Source organism: Emydura macquarii, unplaced genomic scaffold, assembly GCF_026122565.2.
Source record: "Emydura macquarii macquarii isolate MOO-44397 ecotype Brisbane River unplaced genomic scaffold, CSIRO-AGI_Emac_v2 contig_1043, whole genome shotgun sequence".
Lineage (NCBI taxonomy): Eukaryota > Metazoa > Chordata > Testudines > Chelidae > Emydura > Emydura macquarii.
In genome coordinates this window covers 17,178,377-17,200,447 of record NW_027131180.1, presented here as the reverse complement: position 1 = coordinate 17,200,447, position 22,071 = coordinate 17,178,377, and the positions used below count along the sequence as shown (strand labels likewise).

The 22,071-nt window shown below is 40.4% G+C and overlaps 1 protein-coding gene across 1 annotated transcript in view; it reads left to right on the top strand.

Annotated features, from left to right (window-relative positions):
* UMODL1 (uromodulin like 1) overlaps positions 1 to 6,830 on the top strand; it is a 59,668-nt gene extending 52,838 nt beyond the window's left edge. The window contains 3 exon segments of the mRNA XM_067544995.1: positions 686 to 770; positions 1,987 to 2,194; positions 6,695 to 6,830. Coding sequence (XP_067401096.1) covers positions 686 to 770; positions 1,987 to 2,174 — 273 coding nt within the window. The 3' untranslated portion in view covers positions 2,175 to 2,194; positions 6,695 to 6,830.
* The last annotated feature ends 15,241 nt before the right edge of the window (positions 6,831 to 22,071 follow it).

Below are 22,071 nucleotides of genomic sequence, written 5' to 3'. Positions count from 1 at the left end.
AAAAACTTGCCCTGTAAACAAGCCTTTACTTACCCTTACTGTCCTTTTCTTCACATGTTGCATCTTTCTTCAAGCTAGACTGCAAGCTCTTCAGGAGAGGGATAGTCTTATTACTTGTAAACACAAAGAGACGCTGATCCTGATTGAGGCCTGTAGGTGGCAACACAATACAAATGATGATGATGATTATTATTATTAATGAGCAATGCTGTTAAGAAAGGAAACTGAAGATCGTCTCATTTGATTTTGCTTATTTTGCAGATCCTTCTTACATGCCCTAAGTGAGCTGGAGAAAATTAACTAGTACACACACTGTATTGCTTAGAAAAAATTTTGGTAGACATTCTCCTGTAGATTTTATTTAAAAAAAAAAGAAAAAAAGAAAAAAAAAAAGACCTTACACAACCTACTTTGTCCCAGGGGCCTGTCCGTAGAGGTTTCTTTTCAGTGTTGATCTACAGACTATAAGCTGATGGTTTTTTTCAGTTCTGTTCTCTGATCTTTTTCAGTTTATGTTAGAATGTAACAAAGGTTAGTGTTGGAAAATAAAAAAAAGCTCTGGTAGTGGGTACTACCTTCAATAAGTCAGCATAAACTCTTCGTTCTTTAGAGTAGTCATTACAGGACTTTATAATATAACAATATGGAATATATATGAATGATCAAGGTTTTGTAATTGTTACAGAGCTGCAGAGGTGTTCGATCCCTGAAAAGTGGTGAAATTATTGCCACTCATAAAGCAACCTGGGGGCCTTTGTGCAAAGTCACTGGTGAGTAATGAGTAGATGGCTACAAAAAAGTGACACAATCTAATTATTTAACACATTTTGTTTTACCTGTGGGTGAACTTGAAAACCTTCTCTGTAAGGTATAAACCCCTTTTGCTGAGACAGGGTGGTCAATTGAAGCTGGGTAGCAGTTACTGATATTTTATGGGTAAGTCTATGTCTGTTGGGATGCAGTAATGGTCATACACTTGGGGGGGATGCGGGCGGAAATGTTCTGTGCAGCTATTTGTGCTAGTGGGGAGGTAGAATTAATTGCACAAACTAAAAGTTATTTGAATTATAATGTCCTGAGTCTGTTCAAGTCTTATACTGAAACCAGCTTTTGTACAGTGCTTAGACTAGATTCCTTTTAGAGCACAATATGTTAGGCTTGAGGGTCAAATTCAGAGGTGTGCTATGTAAGGTGATATAAGTTAGGTCTGTTATGCTCCTTTACACCCACTTTATTGATGTTGTAAGGGAGAAAAAGTTGGCACAATTTACATGTTTAGGAACTGAAATAAGGTGTAAACTAGGATGGAGATCAGTCTAATTTACACCTCTCCTGGTTCTTTGGCACGTTATACCCCCTTAGAAATGGGTAGAGTGGCCAGAAGTCAGTCAAGTGGAGACTCAGTACCAAGTTGGTGTGAAGAGGGTCTTACTTGTACTACCCTACTCCATCTGAATATGCGCTGAGTGTTCTTTTTAAGTGAAATTATTGCCTGTAATGTCATGACATTAACTAGTACCTGCTCCCTGAACATATGAATTGTATCTCATAGGGCATAAACACATTAATTTTACAAATATACTTAATTACCGCAGATGAATGACTGGACTAAAATCAAAGAACATTCTGCCTGCAGGATTATACTGAAGCAAGCTAGGGTAGAAGCTCAGAAATGTATATATTATTATTACTATTTTAACAGAAAATGCCTAGAGTCACATTCTCGACACCAATTGGAGTACACATATCCCATCATAGTCAGTAGGGGTTCTGCACAAGTATCTAAAGACAGGATTTGCTCTAACTCAGAGACATTTCCCTGAGAATCACCCTCCGAGGAGGACCATATCAAAGTGTTGTGCTATTACCATGATGTTGGACTACTTGAAGCATCCTAAACTGCATGCAAGATTCTAACACTCAGTTGGCGTCTTAATGTATGAACAGATTCCAGGGATTCCAAATGTTCACTTTTTCTTTTTCTAGCATCTGATGCAAAAAGTGGGAAGGAGCCTGGGCTAAGAGTAGGCTACATCATCCTTATTGTCATTGCTGTGTTTGTTTTTGCGCTGGGATTGGCGGCCATTTTGGTTTTCCAATACCAACGAAAGACTGGGAGATACAACTTCAAAATCAAGTCTGACAACTTTAGCTACCAAGTGTTCTATGACTGAATATTTCCAAGTTATTGCATGTAAGTACTAAACCATGATCAATTAAGTTTTAAACCACCCAGCCCTTCCTATATTGGAAACTGTGAAATGCTTACAGACTTGTCTTCAATAACGTGAAGCATTATTTAGCTCAGTGATGTGGACAGTAGTTATATAGCCAGTAGAAAGCTTCCCATCCCATTGCTTTGCAGCTGTGGATCAAGAGAAGTATGGAGCATACAGCTCCTGTGTTCATTCCATTCCTGCACCCAGAGCCATGACCCAAGTAGGTCCTACATGGTCATACTTGGGAGAGGTGTCTTGCTTCCCCTTATCTTCCTGCATGGCCTTGTAGCATGACCGCACAATCTAGCTAATAGTAAAGGATGTGCCACTTTTATAAACTGTTTATAACCATTTCTGTCAAAAGCACATTGCCATATGTCATGTGCGAAATACAGTATCTGCGGGATACTGTATTTGCCACAGTATTTATAGGCAGGATCCACTTTTTTCCATGGTTCTGTGATTGTGGAATTTGCTGCAGAATGTACCCCTTGCCACAGAACTGGGCTGCAGAATCTCAGCTTTCATTATGGGTTGGTTTGTTTTTTAAATTGACTTTCTAGCCATTATGGTTGCAAAAATAACCTTGAAAATTTGACCTCTGAGTAACCCAGTGCTTATCTGAGTCTGCAAAAAGCCTGAAACGGTGGTTCTGAGGGGTGTGAACTGCCCCTGTCATCTCACTCGTGGCCCTGTGGACTGCATGACTGTGCTGCTGGAGAAGTTTGTATTTTTCCAAGATACCGCAGAATTCAGCATTTTTGCTGCAGAATGAATGTTTCCTACTATAAGCTGTAGTTGTGTGGGTGTGTATTTGAGTGTGAGAGGTTTGGAAATGAGTCTATTTCATGGTGATACAATAAATAATTGCCACTGAATTTGGGGTTACTTGTTGCGAAATTTGGCCCTATTGTGCCACAGAGCACCCCTGTTTATAGGAGACTTCTGCTGTTGTCTCTTATGAATAACTAGTTTTCATGGTCTAAATCCTCATGCTTGAAAATGCAACTGGCATGTACTGTGGGCTCATCACTATGATATTTATAAACGCCTTTGTAAATAATTAACATTGCTGAGATATTCACAGAATTTCTTAGGTACGTCATGTCGAAAGTCAAAGGAATACTCTTGTAAGGTTATCTGCTTACAAAGATCTTAATAGCAACTACTAGACATGCTGCTTCTGATCCTCTTCTTTGGGGCTGCTTTGTACTTGTCTGTGGGCATAACCAGCCCCAGGAAGATCACCCCATCACAGAGAGATCCTCTGGTTGCCTCCCTGTGGCTGGATTAGGATACAGGTTTTGGGGAGGAATAGGAAAGGAAGTGTGGCTTCAGCTTCCCTGTGAACCATTTTCTGTTGCTGAGCTCCATCAATTATAGGGCTTAATTCTCATTTACACCAAGGCCTTTTTATACTGCTCTGGCAAGTGTAAACAGGCCTTGGGGTAAATGAGATTTGGGCTAAGGTATACGTATAAACAGCTTAATATACTCTCAGCAGTACAGAGTCTAATAGTGTCCTTTTGGAAGCTAAGACAACCAAGCAGTTCTTTCCCACTCATTTTAATTTCTTCCGAAGACTGATGGTTCCACCTCTCCAGCATGATTTCTCTGTTCTTGTCTTCTAGCTGCAACTCGTCTCAACACATAGATGGCAACAGCTTTTCTTTGCACATCACTTTGCTCCCATTATTGCTCCTGTCGGTGATCATGATCAGTCGCAACATTGCATCCTCAAAGTTAACAATAATGACAAAATGCCACTATATTCCCCCTGCTCTCTTTTCGCTGTCTGTTACTCACCAGAGCAGTCTATTTACAACACAAAAACCACACAGGAGAGCTGCATTTGAAGTGTCTGTGATCTTCTACATGTAGTACAATTGCAAGATATTCTATTGGGTCCTCCATTGTATGAGGCAGCAGTTCAATTGTCAGCTGGATAAACTGGGACCCAAGTCTATGCGGTTTACTCCAGCACGGGAAATCAATTATTACTAAAGAAACAGCACACCTCTCCTCTTATTCTCATTTTACAGCAAATGAACCACTATTTTCCCTTTTAAAAATATTTTTGATTAGAACTTCTCCTTTTCCCTCCCAGCTCAGTTGCTCCAGTTCCAGTTATGTCCAAGACTCTCTGGCTTAAAAATCTCTCTCAGCCACTTGCATTTCAGCTCCACCATTTTTGTTTTCACGGTCAATTAAGAAATGTCCTTTTTAACATTTTAACCACTATCTTGTCTTCTGTTGTTGTCGTCTCGTGCCCTCCTGCATAAGGTTAATCTTTGTACTGCTGCACTGCATGGCACCGAAACCCACTATTTTCTAAGGTAAAGAAGGGAACTTGTTTCTTAATTAAAAAAAAGAAAGGCTTAGGTCATCCCTATATGAGGAAAAATAAGCACTTGGCCAAGAAATTTGATGAGTTTGTTGATAAATTGTGTGATCAGTTGCTTGACCACACTTTGGTTTGTTATGAAATATGCTCGAGAGACCAAATAGCCAATGTCAGTCAGGTTTGTTAATGTCGTACTGGAAAAATGTTCTATACAATACCAGTCTCCAAAGAGCAATCCTGTGCATGCACCTTCTGCAGAAGGTGTGCTCCCTGAGGTTACATCCCTAAAGCCATCTTTTTATACCCTACTTGTTTACCAGTAAAAGGTACTATGTATGTCACTGGACACTGGACTAAATTAATCAGCTTTTTACCTTGCTTGTTTCTGATACCGGGGTGTACGCCTTTATTTTTTTGTTCTGAACGCATGCATTCCAAATCATGATGCACTCTTAACTTTGTTCTGGGTACATGCATTCCAGGTGGTAAGGGTCATGAGGACACTTTGTAGGCCTGTGCTAGGATAAATAGGTTTGGGAGGTTAACTCCCTTTCTGTTGCTATGAGGAAACAATATATGTTCTGATACTGACAGTCCTATCTACTTAAGCCAAAGCTTACTGCAGCTAATGCAAGGTGTTATGGGATCCTTAGCATAAGTGAACAGCATTATAAGAAAGATACAGGCCAGTCTGGGATATATATAACTGCTATATTAATGCTTAATAATATTATTATTCCTATATGCTTGGAATATCTATGGTGGGTAATTTTATCAGAATAATATATATGTATGCTAGACAGCGTATTTTATTCAACAAGTTGCTGAGTTTCCTGCTACCCATCTTGTGGAAAACATGATGATTTCCTTGCAAAGTGCTGGCAAAGACCTTGGCCTTCCAAACCCACAGGGGACTCAAGAACAGTGGGGAAATGAGCGGGATCTTGGGTCACCTGTAGAAGGCTAGGGCATTTGTGCAGCGGTCCAATATCTCTCTAAAACTCTTTAGACCAATCCCTTTCCCATGGCAAGTGGCTTCTTTGGGAGCTGTCATGACATGATCTTCACTCTGCTGCCCCAATCCCTGACCTTACAGACATTTCACAGATATGGAGAGAGAAGCAGCATAATAACTTGTGACTAATAATGATGGTAACTTTGCATTTGGCTTATTTAAGAAAATCTACTTGTGGAGTGATTTCAGTTAACGGTACCTGTATCACATTTTAACTCTGATAGATTACAGTGGACATGATCACACCACTTTAAGGTTGTTAGACATAATTATAAACAGCTGCTCCCTTTTAAACAATAACAACAAATCAAAATGATCAGTACAAAATAGACATAAACATGGACAGATAATCGAAGCGATCATAGCCTTTGCACTGATGTACTGGTACTACTTTGCACCCTTTGCAGTCCTATTTATATTCAAGAATACTATTTGTGTCTTCTGAATCCAATATCTGCTTCATGCAGAGGTTGCAGGGTGAGGTGGTATGGCTTATGTTGTGCAGGATGTCAGACTAGATGATCATAATGCTCCCATTCTGGCTTTAAAAACTATGGATTACTTACAGAGTAAATTATCTCTGCTTTTGACCCAAGATGCAAACCTCCTTTGTATTTTTGTTCCGTAAATCCTATTTAACAATACTGAATTGTAGACAGACAAGGTGGGTGAGTTAATATTTTTTATTGACCCACCTTCTGTTGGTGAGAGAGACAAGCTTTCGAGCTACACAGAGCTCTTCTTCAGGCCTGGGAAAGGAACTCCCAGCCTCACAACAAAATGCAAGGTGGAACAGGTTGTTTAGCATATGTAGTTAGCACATATTGTAAAGTACCATTCCCCCTATGTATCAGTTCGAATAGCAAAGTTGATCTTAATAAAAAACATTGCCTTGTCTGATGATGGGGCAGAGAAGATGCAATGTTTTGCAACCTTAAAGTTTGATGAATGTACCATTAACTTTGTATCTTATAGAAATTTCTTTATTCTTGTTAAGTTTGTTCTGAGCATCACACTGTATTTGCCTTGTGCACATAGTGAAAGGAAACTATTTTAATATAAATATTTGTTCATAGTTTGTAGTATTTGCACTCCTAAACTGTTCTCAAATTACAGGGCCAGAGTGTCAGCTTTTTATTTCAATGAAGCTATGCCGATTTACAGTTGCCGAGGATGGAGCCCACAGTTTTTAATGACATGGAATAACTTGCATTTGATATCTAGCATGCTGAACGGAAACTATTGTTGCAAACAGTTGCAAATCAGATATTATGTAGCCTCAGTTTTGGTGTTTTAATAAATGCAAGATCTTTAAGCTTATTTCGAGTTTTTAGTTTTTTTAAAAAAATGTAATGACTTGATCACAAATTAGCACTTTCAGAATGCCCTGAAACAGTGTGTTGAGTGAATGTGGCAATGTAAGTTGTTTGCAGGGTAGTTGTAGCTGTGTAGATTCCAGGACATCAGAGACACAAGGTGGAAGAGGTAATATCTTTTATTGGACCAACTTCTTCCTGACAGTTTCTGAATAGCTGCTCAAACATCAGTTTAATGAATATCAAGCCAAATTATTTGACACTTGGGATATAATGCTAATATGTATTGCACTTACAAATTACAACATGCCCCGACTTCTGAAGGGGGTATATCTTCAACACTATATAAGAGAGGCACAGACATTTTGTTTTTTATGTGTTTAGGATATATATATATATATATATATATATATATATATATATATATATATATTTTTTTTTTTGGAGAAGATCTGCACACTGCATGCTGAATGCTCTGCATAACTCAGATAAGATGATGACATGACTGAAATTAGTACAACATCAGGTTCACCAAACATTTTATTTACTGGCTTTTGTCAGTGCAGGTGGCAAAATTCACAGAACTAAAGACAGTGAGATGGAGCTATGAGGCTTGCTTGGGGAACCCAGGAGGGTGAGGCATCTCACTATTACCTTCACTTAGCATGAGGAAGGCTTGTCTGTGCCCGCCAGCCACAGACAACATAAGCCCTCACTTCTAGGCCTCTGCAGACCCTGCTTTCTCTTTACAGTTTCACAACAGGCATGGTCCAAACTCAAGCCCTCTAAGCTTCTCTCTCAAGTGTCCCTGGTCCACTGGACACTCATGGTATTGACAGATTCGCTGGTCCCAGAGAAGCAGTGGACTCCGGCTTACTAGTCCACCTGAGATCATTGCTTCACTTAGCACACAGCACTTATACTTGTATTCTCTCTAAATGTATGTAAGTTTATTCAACAAAGAGTAGAAAGGCAAGCCACAGCACGTGTAAGTATTGGAAACAAATGGTTACATATAAAATAAAATCATAATACGCATGCTAGAGCCTGGACACTTTCAGGTCTTATAGGCAAAGCTCATCCAAAGTCTTCACAGCCAGGCTTGGTGGTGATCCCTCTTTCCTGAGATGAAACATGCTGTTTACTTGCAGCCTAGGTAAAGGATCCTGGGTGTCTCTTTTGCAACACCAAGTATATCAAAACAATCTTTTGATCTTTATTCATTACCTGGACGCCCACCTGCTGGTTGCTCCTTCCTGCAGATTTTTCCATCTCTTGGAGATATTGCAGTCTTGATTAGCTTGTGGCTCAGTATTCAAATAGACCCCCATTGTGAAGTGGACCATACACACTCTGATCGGACAGGGAGATAGGTGTGTCTGTTACCTGTTCATATGGACACATAGTGATCAGTGTGAATATCAGTGAGACACGGTACGCCCGATTTGCAGATCTGCATAGATATACTAGTTCAATACAAAACCTAAAATTAACTACAATATGTCATACTCACTAAGCCTGGAGAGCTAAGCAGTCACTCAGAAGGTTGTATACAGGAATGGCTTTCTTCAGGGGCCCCGCCAGGGAGTCAGTGGTCTCTGGTACAATCAGCAGCATCTCCCGTGGAGTCAGGTGTTGATGGAGCACACCCCTTTGTCTAAGTAGTGACTTCTTATACCCTTCCATAAACAGCTTTCATCTAATTACCTCCCTACTCATTATCTTATGTGCTAATTACCTACATTGGGTTTTCACCCTTAACTACATTCCATTCTCACCATGATAATTGGGGTCGTCAAAATAACATTTGGTGATAGGAGGGGCAGTGTAAAAATATGCCCCTTGGCAGTGAAAAAGTGTACCCCCAGATGTTCAAGGATAACTTCTTGTTTCCATCACAGTTATCTATGTGTGGCTGCAAGCATACATGTTGTGTATTTTGTCTTATGTGCCATGGTATGCAGAAACTGAGACATCTGCAAGGTTACTCAGTAGTCCTATTCATCTCTGCCAAGTGGAAGATGTCATGCTACAGGGGTCAGAATAGCCAAGCAAGCTACTGAAGCTCTGCTAGGCCTGTAGGACAGTGGTCAAGCAACTCGGATTGTACTGGGCCTCCAACATTACCCTCTGCCTGAAAGAAACCTGTCTGAGGTAGTCACCTCCTCATTACCTGTCTCAGCTCCAAAGGCTTTGAAAATGTAATATTCAGTATAGATCCATAACTCCTTAAATATTATCCATACATGCATTTTGCCATGATTATAGCCAGTGGGCTACTGACTCTCAGAAGAGACACCACATGCCACCCTTTGGAGAACAAATATGTATATATATGACCCAGGGCATCCCTGTAATACTCCATACATCTCCGCTTCCTGTTTCCTGGGTCACAAGTGGATTGTCTACTGAGAAACAGATTCAATGCCCTTGCACTGTGGGCTGGCAATAGGTGCTTCCCTGTATGTGTGGATTCACCAATGGTAAGGCAAGACAGAAATCTGTCCCATCTTTCTCCACTCTCCTTGGCAATCTACTGAGTTCTGAAGGCAGGCAGAGCTTTCGAGGCAGAAGTTACAGCTAGTTCACAATCATCCATGCTGAGATTTGCAAGGCAAGAAGCCTCAAAATTCTCTGCAGGCTTTTTTTGTAGTTTCTTTTCAATCAGCCAAAGGAGCTCACTTTGCACTACTCATCTCCGTTAGTAGACTGGATAGGACAGACACACAGGCCATCAGTCCATCGCCTATCTATTCATCACTGGATCTCTCTCACCTATGTGTAATTATTTTAATACACCCATTGAAAAAGCTGTCAGGCCAGATAGTTTCCCTGCTGCTTTGTAAAAGGCTCACCCAAAGACTATTGAAATCAGTGTCACTCCGCTTTGGTGCCAGTGGATCAGGCCCTGAGTATGCAAGGGAGGGGAAAGGCACAAGGACCCTTCACCCCCTTTACATCGCTGCACAACAGTGGGGTCCAAATGAGCCCCTGCCCTGCTGGGAGGTCATGACTTCCACCCTCTGTTTGCTCAACACTTTTTAACCTTCACTAAATTTCAGTTGTCACTTTTTCTTCTTCAATCTCTCTCTTGTGCTAAGGCACATAAGACTATTTGGCTGAGATATTAGGAGGTGTGTTACAGTAGGTTCCTGCACCGCCCTTTTGTCTTTCTCAACTTAAATCTAGTTTTGCACAGGTAAAAGGATGCAACGAATTTGATAGTCTCATCCTGCACCCCTATGGTCAGTTATCCACTTCACTGCCACAGAACTAATGTCAATCTTTCTCCAAGAACAGCTCCTGCCAAAGGGCAGAGTTGGTAGCTGCCTCTTTGATGCAGTTTGGAGTTTGTTCACTTTTTGTTCTGTTAGTAGGACATTAGGTCTACGAAGCCTATTAGAATTATGGCTGAAACCCACATAGAAATAACACTGGGAGGTTTTGTTTTGAAATCTTAGATTTTGTCCTAGGAAAATATTTGCGCCAGCTGTATGTACCTCTAAATATTCAATTTTTTAATTGGAAATGATAGACCTAACACATTTTGATGTACAAGCAGTGTGTCATTTTGCATATGCACGTTAAAAGTGTATTCTAAGAACAAGAAATTATTGCCAAGCTTGTGGGCAAAGGGAAAAGTTGGCATAATAGAAAACATACGTGTCGATGACAAGATATGAAATTTGAGCTTTTTTTAATGTCTGTCTGGACAATTCCCTTCTTAGCTGGGAAAGAAAACAAAGTAGAGAGACCAAAAAAGTTTAACTGTAATTGAGCTGAAAGCATTAAACAAAGGATGCAAAATACATTCTCGTCACAAGCTTAAAGTAAAAGGTTTCTTTTGGTCTTCTGCATGGGATCTGTGTATTAGGGCTGTACTCAGCCAAAACCAAATAGCACACTCATCACAGAGGTACTATATGTTCAACTTCTAGCCCATCCTTCTTTATAGACACCCCTCTTCCACTTTCTCTCTCCTCACGATCCTAATAGGCCCCTCTCATTCCCGTCTCTGTTCTCATGATCTTAATAGGTCTCCCTGGCCAACTTCTTAACTTCCCTCTGGCTGTCATATGTCTTCATATAAGGACTTGTCAGGTTGCTGTGTTGTGTTAAGTGAACAGTCTATTGAAAACATTGGGTCTTTCCCATCTGATGCATCGTTTAGTTCCTCATCCATCCAACGGGAAGCTAAGAGTATCAGAAAAGCGGGTACCTTATCATGTAAATGCCTTCTCCGTCATAAATCTAGTGATGGTAAAAGTCACATGGCATTATTTTTGCACCCTGATTGGATGACTGATTCTTTAAAACAGGAGGATGAATGACAAAGAGCCGATAACACACTTGTAGTATGAATTTTCAGACTAATAATTTGTGCTAAAATTCCCGAAAACTTTGGGATTTGAAACAAGAACAGCTGGCAGTCATTTCAAGAACAGCTGACAGTCATCTGAATAGATTCAAGTAACAAATAATAAGAACCCACAAATAGCAGCAGGACAAAATGTTGGCTCACTTAGGGCTGGTTCACACTGACTGCGCGATTCGGCGGCAGTCGACGGGAGTTACTCAAACTACGCAGAGTAGTTTGCGTAACTGACGTCGACTGCTGTGCTTCCCTTTTGCGCGCTGTTCACACAGCGTTCCCATCGACTCAGCGCTGCGCTACTTGAGGGGGTGGATTTACTGTTGACTTCCTGATCAATTGAGCGGGTCTCACTGACCGCTCAGTCAATCCTGAAAGATCGATCTGGCGGCGGCGATTTTGCTGCCGTCAGTATAAACGTAGCCTTATTCACATATATTTGTAAATGTGTAAATTATTCAATCAGCTCCACAGTGAAATGAGGTAGTGGTGTCACTCTGGTTCCTAGGACCTGATCCTATCAGCTGCTTAGCACCTTCAACTCCTATGGAGTCAGTGGGAGCAGAACGCAATTAGAACCTTTCAGGTTTGGGTGCCCTATGAACAGATCAACTTATCTCAGGAAGCACTTTCTGGCTCTCTTGTTAGAAGTCTCTGCAGAAAGGCAAAGAATGAGACAGGAATGGAGCCTGCACTACCCGCTTAGTTAGACAGGTGGCTTCTCAAGTACATTGGAAGGGTAATGTGAGGAAACTTAAACTGTTCCTGCCTGTTCAATAGATGGACTTCTGGAGAGTGAATGGAGAATTTACTGTAGCAGAGCTGTCAGTCCAGCACTTTTCATGAACATGAAATTCACTCTGAAAGGTTTTCAGAACCAAAGAAAAGGAGAAACTGCCTTTTCTGACAAATAAAGACAGAAAAAGTTTCATACATTAAAAAAAAAACTTCTAATCACCAATGCTCAGCAGGCTGTCAGCTGTGCTAATAGAAGGAAAAAGGGGTAGGAAGTAGATAGAACCTTTGGAGATGGATAAGGAAAGGAGCATTAAAGAACTGCGATGGTAAATGGAAATGTTCTAGAGATGTGCCAATGATAAATCACTGGTACTTGCAATACTCACATTACTTTCTTTTTTACAGCTGGTGTTCAGCAACTGCAGTGATGAAATCTATGTAAGTACTGAGCCAGGCAAGGTAATTAGATGCCACTGCCTGGTCAGTGGATTTTTAAAAATAATTGATGGTTAAAGAAACCCTTATGTTGTCCTCTGATTATATATTTTGATGGGCATGAGAAGGAGCTGCACATCTGGATGCCCTGACATGAACTGATACAACATAACCTGATATATTAGGGAGAAAAGTTGAAATGTGAGCACTGTTATTAGATCACCATGTTCTTTTCTTTGTTTTTCTCCAAAGAAGTATCCCTCCTCTAGATAAAATATTTCCATAGTCATGGAGCTTATCACTCCTGGAAGAAACATAGGTATTGTAGGTAGGGATGCTGTCTGAATATGAATCCTTCCAATACTGTCAGGGAGCAGGGCATGAATGGTCAGGTCCAGAGGTTAGCACCATAGATGGTTGGGCTGGAGAAGTTCGAATCAGAGTTGATAGCTGGGGGCCAGAGCCATAGGTCAAGCCAAAGTCAATTGTCAGGAACTGGAACCAAGGGTCAAGCTTGAGTCAATAGTCAGGAACAAGCAAGGAAACAGGAACCAGAGATGAGGCAGGGTCTGTCTCAGCAGCAGGTCAGAGATCTGCCTTGTTGCACAGACAGTTTGCTTGTGCTCCCTCCAGACTTAAATAGTAGATCTAGGCCAGCTGAAGGTCATGGGAGGAGCTGCCAGTCATCTCTGCTGTGGGTGGCACTTCACACAGTGATTGATCTCACAGGATATATGGTGCGCTGACCATGGCTCTACTAAGGCTGCCAGGTGGTGGTGTGGAAGGGCTGCCCACCCACAGACCCAGGTTCAAGTTCCATGAATCCTCACACACGCCGTCAAACATTGTACAGGACATTACAAGGCTCTGCCATCCCTGTCTAGAGATGCAGTGGTAAACATTTACCAGCGGAATGATTTTCACCTTTCCCCTCCTTACTGAGTGAGGCTTTATTAATTTAAAGAGAAAAATAACCTTTCTCATTCATTATCCCTCTCAATTTGATCCTTGATTAGTGAGTCTTCTTCAAGGGACACCATCAATTTAAAAATCACTTCTGTTTGATGATTTTTTTTGCCCGCTATTGCTACAAGTAACGCTTACAAGTATCAGAATTGAAGGAGATGAGAAGTAAAATGAATTCTCTAATATTTAGTTTGTTTACTTTGTGCATTTGACAGCACTTTGTATACAGTCAATTTCACCCTTTCCTCTGGCAGCATGGGTCTTTTGCATAACAGAATAGAAGAAGGAAAAAAAACCCACTGGAAATAATAGGAAAATGTGGTGAACCCATGAAAATTGGCAGGGGAGCTAAGGGGCAAGTGTAATTCTTGGAACAACTTTTAATACATATTTGGAAATAGCCTAAGCAGGGAGAACACTCTACCAGTCCAATTAATTGGCTCGAGGGAAGCTGTGCGCAAAGAAATCAGCACAGCTGTCCCAAACGTACCAGGGAATATTGCCCCATATCAATGGCAGTGACTTTTGAGAGCATTTCCAGACTTGAGGTAGGGCTTTATCAGAAACTCCACCCCCATTTCTCTAATTGTATGTGTGGGGAGTAAAAGTGATCTTTGTGACATATTAACAATACCCAGGAGAATGGACAGCTTGCTAGGAGGAGTACAATGAATAATGCAAGCATATAAGTACAAAATCAGAAAGGTTAAGGCACAAAATGAGTTACACTTAGCAAGGGACATAAAAGGTAATATGCGATTCTTTAAATACATTAGGAGCAAGAGAAAGACAAAAGAAAGTGTAGGTCCTCCACTTGGCAGGGAAAGAGAGCCAATAACTGATGACATCAAGAAGTCCTTGGTGTTTAATGCTTATTTTGCTTCAGATTTCACTAAAATGGTAATGGTAATCAGATACTCAATACAATTAATATTAACAAGAAGGGGGAAGGAACAAACCAAAATAGGGAAAGAACAAGTTAAAGAATATTTAGATAAATTAGATGTATTCAAATCAGCAGAGTCTGATGAAATTCATCTTAATATACCTAAGCAACTAGCTGAAACAATTTCAGAACCATTAGCAATTATTTTTGAGAACTCATAGAGAACAGGTGAGGTCCCAGAGGATTGGAGAAGGGTAAATATATTATCTGTCTTTGAAAAGGGGAACAAAGAGGACCCTGAGAATAATAGACCAGTCAGCCAAACTTTGATACCTGGAAAGATACTGGAACAAATTATTAAACAATCAATTTGTAAGCACCTAGAGGATAATAGGATTATAAAAAACAGCCAGAATAGATTTGTCAAGAACAAATCATGCCAAACCAATCTAATTTCTTTCTTTGATAGGGATGTTGGCCTGGTCCTAACGGGGAAACAGCAGATATATTGTATCTTGATATTGGGAAGGCTTTTGACACATTTCCATGTGACAGTCTCATAAGCAAACTAGGGAAATGGGGTCTAGCTGAAACTACTAGAAGATGGGTGCACAACTGATTGAAAGCCCATACTCAAAGAGTAGTTATCAGTTGTCAAACTGGGAGAGGGCACATCTAGCGGGGTCCGATGAGAGTCAGTCCTGGGTCTGATACTGTGAAAAATTTTCATTAATGACTTGGGTAATGGAGTGGAGAGTATGCTTATAAAATTGGCAGATGACTCCAAACTGCGAGGAGTTATAAGGACTGTGGAGGACAGGATTAGAATTCAAAACAACCTTGACAAATTGGAAATTTGGTCTGAATGGAACAAGTTAAAATTAAATAAAGATAAGCCCAAACTACTTCATTTTGGAAGGAAAAATCAGATAGACAGCTACAAAATGGGGAATAATGGGTTAGGTGGTACTGCTGAAAAGGATCTGGGGATTATAGTGGATCATAAATGAATATGAGTCAACAATGTGATGCAGTAGTGAACAAGGATAATATTCTGCAGTGTATTAACAATACTGTTTTATCTCTTTTATTAAGAAAAGGGAGTCCTCATTAAGAAAACTGTCCCCTCTACTTGGCACTGGTGAGGGCTCAGCAGGAAAATTGTGTCCAGTTCTGGGCACCACATGTTAGGAACGATGTGGACAAATTGGAGAGAGTCCAGAGAAGAGCAACAAAAATGATAAAAGTTTCAGAAAACCTGACCTATGAGGAAAGATTTAAAAAAATGTTTAGTCTTGAGAAAAGATGACTGAGTGGGGACCTCATAACAATCTTCAAATATGTTAAAGGATAGTGATCAATTGTTCTCCAGATCCACTGAAGCCAGGACAAGAAGTAATGGGTTTAATCTGCTGCAAGGAAGATTTAGGTTAGATACTAGGAGAAACTTTCTAACTATCAGAGTAGTTAAGACCTGGAATAGGTTTCCAAGGGAGGCTGTGGAGTCCCCATCACTGGAGGTTTTTAAGAACAGGTTGGACAAACACCTCTCAGGGATGGTCGAGGTTTACTTGGTCCTGCCTCAGCAGAGGGGGCTGGACTTGGTGACTTAACGATTTCTCTTTCAGCCCTACATGTCTATGGTTCTATGAATGTGCAAGCTGTTTATGATGTTATTTGCGGCATGGGTTCCTTGTGACGTACGTTCAGCAATGCGTAAACTCTAACCCCACCCAGGGAATGATTAAGCTCCTATGTCCAAGAGGGCTTTGATCTGAAATACCAATGACAAACAATGCTTCCTTTTATCATATACATCGGACACCTGGCATTTGCAAAGGATGAAGGTAGCACTGTAGTTCGAAATTTTCTATTAGTACATGTGGCTAGAAGAATCTTGCGTTTTTTCTACTACCAACCTTATGAGAATCATTGCTGTGCATTATATATGAGTGACCTTCTTATACGTGTAGCTGACAGATTTAATTGTGTGTATTTTATAGTGCTTGCTTGAAGACGAAACAACAAACAGACATTTTCTACTAAGCCTACTTAACAAACCCTAGAGAAATGCTTGTTTGATTTGGAATTTGGGGCTTAGTTAACAGGACTTTTGGTTTTGCAAAATAGAACATGCATGATATAAAAAACCCCTCACCTTTGGCAGCAAGGCAAAAGCTTTGGCTATAAGTTAAAGCTGGATGGCCAGATGCCATCAGCTATCACAGCAGTTTTGTGGATCTGCCAAAAGAATTCTGTACTGGTGGCTTGTGCAAGGTTATTTTATAGACTCCCTCTAAATAGCAAGATTTCTCCTGTCCCCACTGAGGCATCTGAATATTGTCAATTGTCCATCTTTTGAATCTGACGCCACCAGTTTTGGCTCTGTGTCCCCACTGCTTCCCTCTGCTTGGCCACAAGTGCAGCATCTTTCCCTTTAACAGGAGCAAGTTTTTGCTTTGTGGATCGGAGAGTAAGTTATACTTTTAGATCACTAGAGCTTGTACCCTTCTCCCTTGAAACTAGCTGCTAACACTTAGTCACACTGAGTAGAAGCAGCAACATGGGAGCAAGGGGGCAGTGGAAGGGGACTGATCCTGAGTAATCCTTACTCACTAGACTAGTTCAGTGAAAGTGAATGGGATTAATCTCATTTGTAAGGGCCATTCATAGGTCAAGAGGTGTAGACTCTGGCCCTTGTCCTGTAATCTGGGTAGGGTGACCAGATGTCCTGATTTTATAGGGACAGTCTCCATATTCAGGGCTTTGTCTTATATATACACGCTTATTACCACCCACTAGGGATGTAAAAGCCTAAATGTTTAAACAGTAATCAGCTGTTTAAATGTTTTAAACAGCTGTTACTGTTTAAACTGCGGGGGTGGGGGGGGCGGCAGCTGGGCTCGGCTCAGCTCCCCGTGTGCAAGAGCTGCCCAGCTGGGGCTCTGCACGCACCGTGGGGGAACCACAGCTAGGCAGCTCTCGCTTGGCAGTGAAGAGCCGAGCCCAACATGGCTCCCCCCCATGAGTTTAACTGTTTAACCATGCTATTTTTAGAATGTTTAAACGGATTCTTTATTAAACAAATTTTAACATCCCTCCCCACCCCCCTCCATCCCGATTTTTCACATTCGCTATTTGGTCACCCTAAATCTGGGATTCTTATATGACAAACAGAGATGCCACGGAAAGAGAAAACTTACTGTCCTCCTTTTGCCACTCAGGCATGAGGGAAGATTGGATTCAGCATCCCATCCCTGAAAAGGGAATGCTAAAGATTATCTAGGCCGTCACTGTATGAAGAAACTGTAGCAAAAATTCCCCACTGAGCGGCCTACCATAGACAAATCTTCAGGAGCTTCCAGGCTTTTTTACTGTGTCAATTAAATATGCCCTGAGCCGAGTTAGACAACACAGTGATAAGAATACGTGAGTCCTGTCTACTCTCTGGCTTCTTCCATTGCCACTGCCAATGGCACTCTCTTGCGGTGATTTACACTACCCATTTTTGCCAGTGTAGACAGTGCATCCATACACAGTGTTGTGATTTTAGAGCTGTAAAAGCCCAAATGCGTAGCAGGTGCATTCCATTTAAATGGTTAAAGGCAATAATGTCAAACATACACTAAAATTGGTTCAGCCAACCACCATCACACTGAGTACAAAAGCAGACATTCTCACAGACATACATATTTACGCATGTATATGCGGCTGTTGTATATGTTATTTCATGGGACTGTATGAAAGGGTGATTATTAAAGTAGGTATGTTTAATTTGAAATGAATCTCTAATTAGAGAAGGTTCAAAAGCAAGAAAGAGGGAATGCGGTTGCATCTTTGATTACAATAAACTTTCTGATCCAAAGATGTAGCTGCTAAATACCATTTCAGCGCTACTTCAATGTGGGTGACTGACTGCACGACACATCTGACTGGCAGTGACTTAAAAAGTCTTTCATTGCTAGAGCATGGTGCAAATTCAACCTAAGTCAGCAGCCATTATTATCAACTGGAAAGAAATGTCTTGTCCTATTTGAAATGGCTTGGTGACCTCCATTCGGTGCTGTCAGGGACCAGGGATGAGCGGTCAAATGCAGAGGTTAGAGCCATAGATGACTGGGCTGGAGGAGCTTTTTGAAGATAGGTGTTGCATGAGGACAGCATATTGCATGTGAGCCCATTGCTGAAATATAACCTTCTTTTGGGGCAGCCCTTTACAGTTTAGGTAAGTCAGCATTTAAATATTTATTTGACTTCTTGATAGATTTTTGCCAGGAGAGTCATGATGAGATGAAAAAGCTGCTAAAGGTGGAAAACCTCAAAATACTTTACACAGTTCTACATGGGATGTGGGTTATTTGAAAGAAAAAGTTTTTGTGTATGGCAGGCGAATGCTAAGTATCCCTGCGTCTTGCAGGTGCATTTCCTGGGGGGTGTTTGATTGTTGTTGTTTTCCCCAAAAAGTCACAAATAAAACCTGAAAATTTGGAGGCATTTCCAGGAAGTAAGACAGAGTTCCATCTTCCACATGTTATGTAATTTAGCTACACAAACTGTTCTCATCTTCAGGATCACAACCTTGATAGTTAAGAAGTACTTAGTACCACACCTGCAAGTCAAGATTAAGTTAAAAGTGTGCATTCCCTCTATATCTGCTGAGGCTCATTAGCAGAGTGTAAAAGTCTTGCAAATTGACATGTTGAATTTAAATAAAATCTGCATATAAATAAAAGGGATCTAAGTAAAATTGGCATTGCAGCAAATTTGCTTCCAGCAGAGCCTTGACTAATACACTCGTGCTTCTGGGTAATCTGATACTTTGCTCTGGTCTTTTCTCTTGGTGTTTCCTATCCCATGTATGGTTTGTTGTACCTTTGATTCAATGCTTCTTGCTTTGTTAGCAATGAGAGTTATTTGTACCTCTTTTGAATGGCACAGCAAATAGATGTGAAAGATAGCAAAAATGAAAGAGCAACATCTGTTATAATAGTTTTCACTGAAACCTAAGGGGAAAAAAACCCATTAATTTGCTTTAAATAGCAACAGCTTGATAAACCAGTTTAGTTGCTTGGTAATGGACTGTGAGAAACTTGGTACAAGAATGAATGGAGATCTTTTGCTCCATAGGCTGGTTGAACTAAGGCTTAGTGCAGACCATGCTTGCTATGGAGCCAGAAAAGATAGGAGAGTGGATAAAATTGCCACTGAGTCCACATCCTGTCAGACCAGGTGTGCTAGGGGTGGGTAACTGCACCTAGATGACAGCCATACAAACAGGGGGAGGGAGTGACAGTGGTTGTTTGTGCAGGCTGAAGAGTGTGGGGATATTTAGAACCCTTTTGGGTAAGCTTTGGTTGGATTACACAGGAAGCAGAGATGTAGCCAGAACTGATTTTTTGGTGGGGCCTGTGGTTCACATGGGTGGGTACAAGCCTTGTGTCACAAGTGAAACAGAGGCTGATAAAAACGTGGGATGAATTGCTTAAAATCTGATTGGGTGGGCCTGTTTTTAAAGTGGCCATGGCCCACCCAGGCCCACCTGTAGCGACGCCACAGACAGGAGGGCAGAAAGGCCATCCATATAATACATCCATATAATATCCATCCATATAATACATACTATAAGTTCTTATAATACATCCGATATCATTGGTTTCTGCTGTATGTTTACTGTTGGGCAATTTCTTTTGTTTATGTATTTAAACGTGATTTTAAAAAATGATAAAAAAGTGTCTGGCCGATGTGGTTAAAAGAAATAGCAATGAATCTCTTAAGAAAGAAGTAAAAAAGATGCACGTGGAATTACTCCTTGACATCTAAACATAAAGCAACTTAACATGCTCAAGTATTTCTATTTCCCTTGAAGTCAATGGCAACAATTCAATTCACTTCAAGAGAAGCAGAAGTGAGCTCCAAACGCCATCTATAGTGTTTTAATCCTTGTGCCGCCACCAATATATTGTGTAGCCGTGGAAAGTCACTCAGCCTCTCTCTTTTCACAGATTCCAGAGTTGCAAAATGGGAAAAATCATACTAACAGAACAGGGACGTTGCAATAATAAATTAGCTAATGTTTGTACAATACTTGGAAAAATATGAAGTACTGTGTTCACTCTTCTCTAACCACTTCTTTGCTAATGGATTTCTCTCAACTCAGGTTTTTGTTTTTTAGCAAAAGCTAGAGGCTGTCCAATGGCTGAAGAAGAAAGTAGTTAATGCTGTGTTGTGTGATTTCTAATTACTTGGCACACAGTTCCCATTTTCCTGCTAAGTAAAAGAAGACAAATGACTGTTTAAAAAAAATAATTTGAAACCTGGCCCAGAAATGATCAGTCTACTGTGTCTTTACCAGCTTTATTTCCTGAAATCAGGATATGGGTGTTGTATAAACAAATTGATGCAAGTATTACATTATTTAACAGTAAATAAACTGAATTTCAGATAAGTGGATTAAGTCTCCCATTTCTAAATTGGTTACTTCTTCAGTTACATTTACAATTACTGAGACTAAATACAAAAGAAGTACTTTACCTTTGGTGGAAAATTACATACTTACTAAGAGTTTTGTCCAGTAGGAAGACTTTCCTGGGCTCCATGGACAACAGCTGAAAAAAGACCAATGGAAGCAGCTCTAGGCCTATTCAAAACATTGTAGGCATTTAATGACAGGAAAACAATGAGAGTTCTTGTGTAGTTTATATCAACTATGGTCCCAGAACCGTGCTTACACCTGATCAATATTATAAATACAGTGCTTTAGTGTCATGTTGCTTGATAAAAGTATATTTAAAACATACATGCTAAGTATTCGAAAGTATACCTTGTTCCCTAATGGTAAATAAAATACACTTCTCTCACTGGTGAAAATTTTAGTTTAGGTAGTTTGGGGGTAAATGATTCTCTTTGAGAGATTTTAATGTTTAACTCCTGATTTTGGCAGTTTTCAGAGCACATTCATTGTGGCATGACTTTCATCATGTTCTTCCCTATGTCAGACCTATATTGTCCATGTGCCGATTTAGCTGTCAAAGGGGTTTGCAGATGTATACTCTAGAAATTATTCTTGAGCACTGTTCAATCTTGGTTGTATGCAAAAACACAGAAACTGCCCTTTCCTAGGAGTATCTTCCTTTGTAACTGCCTAGTCCATCTTAATTCTTCTCAGAGCAGGTTTGCCCTCTCCTGGGAACTTTTCTCCCAGCATATCTTTGTGGGCCCCGTCCTTTAGATTAACAGCTGCTGTCAAATGTAGTTATTTGCAACTGATTGCTTTTTGCTGCATCTTCCAGCTGATAAATACTCAGTTCCCTTTATGGTTTTCCCTTTCTTATCCTGAGGAGAAAGGCACATTCTCACACAATCAATAGTTAGCCCTATACAAAGGGTTGCTCTTAATCCTCATTCTGGTTGACCACCACAGAATACGTTCCTTTGTCTTTTCATTATCAGAAATTATAATGATCTTTGGAATGCTAAATACTGTTCTTAGTAACACATATAGTTTTTTTTATTGCCATATTGTGGTGACAATAAATAGATAAATTGAAAGGCGTTTCCACAATTCTGGCCATTATCTTATAAAAATGTCACATACCACAGTGGTCACAGAGCATATAACGCCTCTATTGAATTTGCTGCTCCTGAGTAATTTTTATTGTCCTCAAGAGATTAGCTTCCAAATAAAGACCCAGTCATGTAGCTTTAACTCACTCATGTAACCCTTACTTAATTGCCGTCAGTGGCACTATTTGTATGTGTAAGGGTTAGCAGGATGAGGTCC